This window comes from Echinococcus granulosus (assembly GCF_000524195.1).
Source record: "Echinococcus granulosus chromosome Unknown EG_S00020, whole genome shotgun sequence".
NCBI lineage: Eukaryota > Metazoa > Platyhelminthes > Cestoda > Cyclophyllidea > Taeniidae > Echinococcus > Echinococcus granulosus.
Genome location: NW_020170400.1, coordinates 529,998 through 536,364, shown reverse-complemented (window position 1 = coordinate 536,364; position 6,367 = coordinate 529,998). Strand labels below are relative to the sequence as shown.

Below are 6,367 nucleotides of genomic sequence, written 5' to 3'. Positions count from 1 at the left end.
GAAAAAGATGAAAAAATTTTCACCAAATAATTGACTACATTACTGTTATAAGTCATCGTATGTGCAAGTGATAAGCAAGGCTCTAATTACTCATTCCAAATTTTTTCTAAAAAGAGAGTCAGCCCCTTTTTCGAAGATAACGTTATTTAAAATCGGCAAAACCAACCGAAAAGTTCCTGAAATAATTTTACGCTACTAGCTAAAATTAAGCACAAACGGATGCTGCTTGTAATTTATAAGTATGGCAGGAAATTTGTTGCCTTTTTTCTAGTTAAAGAGAAGAGAAAATAAGGTTGTTTACATTGCAGTATAAAGTTTGTTCAACAAGCCCAAGAAGGAACAATTTTTAACAAGTGAAAAATGCATTATTTACATAAGTCTAAAGAAAAGGTTAACACTAGCGGTTTATGATATAAAATGGAACATTATCCAAACAACCTGCGTCATTACGTCTAACGACACCGCAGATTGCACACACCGTCAGATTTTGGAAAAGAAGCCTAAAAATACTTTAAATGTCTCAATTTTGAAGAAGCCATTCAATCCCACAAGCGAAATACAAATTTCTTCGAGCTACGTAAAAGCATAAGTTAATAGTTTTCCCTTCATTACCAGAAACGACAAAACGAAGACTGGAGACGTCAAATTTTGGTAAATTCCGTACAAAACTATCTCAACAAAAAATATGAAACAAGTTTTGAGCTAGACAAGAGTGTATCCACTTAGGTATGAAACGCCTTTCCCTTCCGTTAACTTTTTTATAGATTGAAAAAAGGCAGTGCAACTTTAGGTTAGCGTATTGCTTCACGTCTTTCCCTGGCATAGGTCAGAACTGGTAAATTATGCAAATCAAAGGATATGCCACCTGACAAATTTCTAGCCTACAGTGAATAGGTGATGCAAGATAGAAACTGTAGGGGATTATTTAGCTTAAACCGCATAAATATTCAATTCATTTATTTAGTAGGTTCACCATTCAAGCCTAAACTTGGTTCACCAAAAAACGCATTGATGACAAATTTTATTCTCCACCCTACTTGGTTGAGTACATTTCGAAGTAGACTTCATACAATGCAATTTTAAGTGGTCTTCGTTACAAGTGCGTCTCCTCAAGCTTCTTAAAACTTCTAATCATAAGTTGTACACCCAGTCAAAGCACTCCTACAGTTTAGAACTAAGAACACCAACCCATCCCCCCTCTAAAGGTGTTCCCCTCCAAAAAATTCCATTAATGGATCATTTAAGCATAGCAAAATGCGGGGAGCGCTGTCAAGTAGTTTGCCAGTTCCCTAATGTTACGCCCATGCTGAAATTTTTAGTCATTTTTGCTCTGCACATACATCCCACTTGTCTTGTAAATCGGTCCATTAGTGCCAAATCACTGACTGCGTGGATGCGAACAGGACTCTTAATGCCTCAATGGTTCGACTTGTCAATCTTAAAAATTATAAATTCAGAACAGTACAGTAGAACCATTTCTGGCACAGCTCTGTACCTTATTTGGGAATGCATCACACCAACCGTATTCCCTCACATCCAAAGCTCATTCAGGATAGCCTAACAGATTAATATCATTCGCTTTTCCTCTCCCCTCTCCAGCAAATTATTAATCAGTTGACAATTATAGAGGCGATAAGTATTTTTCTCATTGACATAGTAGTAAAATATAACGGGTGTCAAACATTTATGCTACTGCAACATTTCCACACTAAGAGCACTGTAAATGAGGTGCAAATTAAGTGTTTATAAATCAAATATCATTAAGGAGATAAAGGTTCTTAGGGTTCAGCCACCACAAAATTCTTTTGTCTTGTTGCCGTTCAGCGTATCTCGCGACGTACTTCAATCCGTAAATATGCAAAAACGCCAATTTGAGGTCTTACTTTTACCTGCATACAACGGGGAGCATGGAAACCAACACTGTTGCAAGACCGCCACATCCGTAAAGAAGGGCAGTGTATGCTTGAAATAGATTGTGAACGAATAATTGGGGTGAAATCAAAGGCATTTAACCACCTGGAAATGCCACCCTTATGTCGCATCTAACGGAGTTGATAGCACGATGGCACCCCGAATAATCCATTGAGGAATGGTCTAAAAGAAGCAGAAGGAGAAACCTCGACTGAGAAGAAATGTAGCAGCGAGAAAGGAGCAACGCGAATGTAGGAAATTAAATGACCACAATTTTTCCATCTTAGAAGTATTGAATTGATCCAATGTATTTATAACTTCCCGTAAATGACATTAAGAGGCATCCCACTTCTTAGAAAGTTATTAATTAGATTTCAAATTATCTCTACCATTTTAGAATAAATAAATAAAAGCAAATTTTTTAGTGGAACAGATCGAGGAAATGTTTTTTTTTTCCGTAAAATGTCAATCACTAGACAATTTGGTATGCATACACCAGTGATGCTGCATATCGCATAGTCAAGCAGATTGCCTAAAATGTCTAGTTCAGGCTTGGCTTACCACCTTAAATCCCCTTTCATTAGTATAAAAAGTAGAACAAAAAAAAAACATTGTTTGCTCCGTTGTGGGTTATATTACGGAGTGTCGTAGCTGTTTCATATGTCATTACCTAAATAGATTTTGTGATATTCTGTCGAAACGAATAGGGCAGAGATATTGTCAAGGCCTTTGTAAATGTCCCATTTTTAGTTGTCTAGCGGAGCGTACAGGTCAAGGAACTTTTTTAAGGAAGAGGAGATATGTTCGGTATTTACTGAAACACTTTACAATATGGCTTAAGGATTTTGTTGGAGATGCCGAACATTACTTTTACTTACTGGGTAAGTAGCACTGACCCATTTTGCCTTACAGGGTTATTTATAACATTATTGTCAGCTTGTGACAAGTATTGATTAAGTTGAATTAGATGACATGTGGCTAGCACGGGAAGAGTGTGGCATCTATGTTACCTGAGCGTTTGGCTGTGCCGACTGCGTAGTCGCCACCGTTTGGTTATTTGGAGGCTTGTATTACTCTAGTGGCGACATTTGCTTCCGAGCTTAAAAGGCGAATGAGGGCACTACACTTCTACGTGGAACTAGTTTGCGCAGCTCGTATAAGGGGGCATATCAAAGGCATATGTCACTCAAGCGCATATTGCATTATGGAAGGAACGATAGGAGAATTATTGGATGTTGCTGAAGGGAAACATATAAAGTTGTCCTCTCACTATTCATATCCTTCGCGCATTGTCAGTCATGGAAATTCCAAAATGGATAGGAGATTACGAAGGAGTATCATAGTGTCACTAAATAAGCGAATATTTGGCCATCATCAAAGCTTCCTTGTGCCTGGCTTTTTAGAAAGCACAAAGTGTTCACTTCCAGAAATCGAAGTGTTAGCAATTCAGGGGTGATGGGAGTGCGATTGGTAGCAGTAAATTTGACGATGAAGCATCTGTCCTTTTTGAAGAAAAAACTGTTTTGTACCTTCCTAGTTTTCTTTTCGAATTGATAGAGTGTCTGACCACTTCGTGTGTTACCGATGATAGAAATTATGGGGAAAGTGTCTTTAAAGTGAGGACCGCAACCCAAAGGAAGAGAGAGAGGAACCGAACAAGAAAGCTGGACTTGCACAGATCAGCATCTATCGTACTGGCTGCGCAGTTATCATGGTAGGAACGTCGAGCTCCTAAGTGTCTCCTTTTCGTGATGCAACGGGAAGGAATGTTCGCTGCATGCTTAAATATTCCATTTTTTGAATAAATCTGCAATCTGTCTTTTTAATCCAAGTATTTTTCATTTTCTCTTCAAAAAATCAGTTTTATTTTTAAATCCATTAAGAAAAAAATCAAATCCTCTACAGTACTAATTAACCACTTTTTCTTCGTTCCATATATTTAACATGCACTTGAACATAATTTGTCATCGGTTAGAGAGCGAGACGCCACTGAGTAGCATCGGCGGAAAGCTAAAAATAGCCTTAATCACCTACGCACTTCGTGTTTGAGGTGTTCGTACCTCACTGCTGCGTTTCTCTTTAGCTGGAAATTACTGGAGACCCCTTTGTCTACTTATGTGACAGCCATTCCCAATGGATTATTAGTGGCAACGCTTTTTTATATACTTTTATAAATGCAAAGTAAGGGTGGTGTTTTCACATGGCAATATTCTTTGTGTTTCGTCAGCATTTCTTCGCCGTAATCAATTTCGAGCATATATTAGCCTCATTCACAGATATGACGGTTGTGTCACAGTTTCAGGCTCTAGGCTTCTACTTGTGCATACGTTGACGCACGACCTCGATTTGATGTTTCGGCAGACTCACAAATCAAATTTTGCCATAAAGTATGTGGAACAGCGTCCAGACGAAAGAATTTTTCGGATTATTGAACCTCGTGAATCTCAAAACCCTATGATATTATAACCTATAACGGCGTTATTCAAGCTGCTTTTAACGCGGAATCCTTGAAGCAGACTGAACATTTGACACCCGTTATATTTTAAAACTTAGTTTTCCAATGAGATATATGTGTAATCTGGATAATTGTCTATTGATCAGTGATTCGTGGATGAGGGTTGCGGAAAAGCAAATGGTGAGGCTATTCCGAATGAGCTTTAAAAAAAACAGTTTCAGTGGCATTTAATGCCCCCAAGTGGTGTGTTGCAGTATCTATGCTACATCGTAGTGGTGTCGGAGCTGAGCCAAAAATGGTTTCACTGTCCTGCACCTAATATGCAATTGTCATGGTGGACTAGTCAAATCGCGAAGGCATCAAGAAGTTGTTAGCCAGGGAATCGTCTTAAATGGACTAAATTAAGCGATAAATGCGATGGATGTGCAAAGTAACACTAAAAAAGAATTCCGATGTAATCAGTATTCCGCGAGATATAAAGAAATGGGCGGAACACTCTACAGCGTTCTTCGCTGTCCGCTATGCTTAAGTGCTCCACTAATAGAACGTATAGAGAAGGAAGCAATTTCAGATGTTGCAATAAATCGTAATTTTGTAGGCCCTACTTTCTAAGGGTGTCTTGGCTGGGGGTAAGATTTTTGATCAGAAACTGAGGAGAGCTTGATGAGGTTCATTTGAAACGGACTCCATCTGAACTCACAGTGCATGAGGTATGTTTGGAAATGCCCTCAATGGAGTGGAATGGGGGGTAAAATGTGTTAGTCAGTGCGTTCATCTTAATAGACTAAATACAGACTTGAAAGACGAATTTGTTTTATAAATTTCGCATATTTACTTATACCCAAAAATCATTTGACATTCAATTTTATTTCATGTACGTCGGAGTGGAGCTAGCAGAAGGATATATTTTGCCATGCCATCTGCAGAAATTGCAAGAGTGAAATAAGTCGTTTATACCACAATGAAAATCTGTTTAGGTCACTCGCATCAATGCCTCTGAAAACTCATGCTTTTTTACTTTTACATGTTTCCAATGGAGAATAGTAAAATTATTTCTGAAATATAACTATTTTATGCTTTTTAGTGTAGATATGCTCCTTGATTTTAGTCAATATGGATTTAAAAGCGCCTTGTTGGATGTCCACACTAGCCTTAACACTTTTCTTTGCCTAATATCTGCTGATTTATTGTTTACCAAACCTGCCAGTGCAATCCGCGTTATGCACTACTTAATGAAGAATGAGTAGTGTGTCATGGCTCAAGTGGAGACTACTTAGTGTGATCTCATTCATCAAAAAGTATGCCTTAAAAGTTAGGTCATTTTCGTTCTCCTTGTTTTCAGACAGATTTGAAATATTGCTGCCCGTTCATTATCTGCCTAAATATTCGTAATTTTATAAAAGATGACCCCTTAAATTGCCATAGTTTTGGGTAAGGCTTGTAGAACTGCAGAGACATGTTCATCGTGATTGTTTCTATAAGCCACAGGATATCGATCCGCCAACTTTTATAATAAAATATACATTACTTCCCTTTAAAAGTCCCAAATCATAAAAGACTGCTCAAACAAATCGAATGCTGTCTGAGCTAATCAGGTTGGTGATCTTAATAACAATCAATCTTCTTGGAAAATTTGGAGATTATGTAAAGAGGCTTCAGATCCAAAACATACAATTTATTTTTGGTGACGGCGTGCCTTATCCAGGCAAGTGAAAAAACCTAGCATCAAGGTGGTCTTTCAGCCATGTTTAATATGGAAGGGGGTGTAGGACAAAAAAATCTACCCACACCTAAATTAAGCAGACAATTCGAAACACCGATAACCTCATGCGCTGTTAGGAAAACAGTGTTTGTACACCTACCGGCTGATTTTTGATGAGAATTGCCCTTTGTTATTCTGTACTGCAGTGTCCATTTATGTGAACGAATATATCATCGGCTATCCCCGAGCTATCTGCGTACTACTCGCTGCCTACCCCCAATGCAAGCGCCACCTTATCC

General features: G+C 38.3%; 2 protein-coding genes across 2 annotated transcripts in view; both read left to right on the top strand. All coding sequences in view use genetic code 11, as the record gives it.

Annotated features, from left to right (window-relative positions):
* The window catches only part of EGR_03711 (hypothetical protein), a gene marked incomplete at both ends in the record, with an annotated part of 9,067 nt that extends 8,341 nt beyond the window's left edge, over positions 1-726 (top strand). The window contains 2 exons of the mRNA XM_024492960.1: positions 316-577; positions 616-726. Of these exons, the coding sequence (XP_024352617.1) occupies positions 316-577; positions 616-726 (373 nt within the window). The remainder of the gene's footprint in view (positions 1-315; positions 578-615) is intronic.
* Positions 727-1,411: 685 nt separating this feature from the next.
* EGR_03710 (hypothetical protein) lies at positions 1,412-5,613 on the top strand (the record flags this gene model as incomplete). Its single annotated transcript, XM_024492959.1, has 7 exons — positions 1,412-1,461; positions 2,337-2,395; positions 2,505-2,792; positions 3,773-3,815; positions 5,161-5,250; positions 5,293-5,409; positions 5,451-5,613. 7 exons carry the CDS (start codon positions 1,412-1,414, stop codon positions 5,611-5,613), a joined length of 810 nt encoding a protein of 269 aa, XP_024352616.1.
* Between the last annotated feature and the right edge of the window lie 754 nt (positions 5,614-6,367).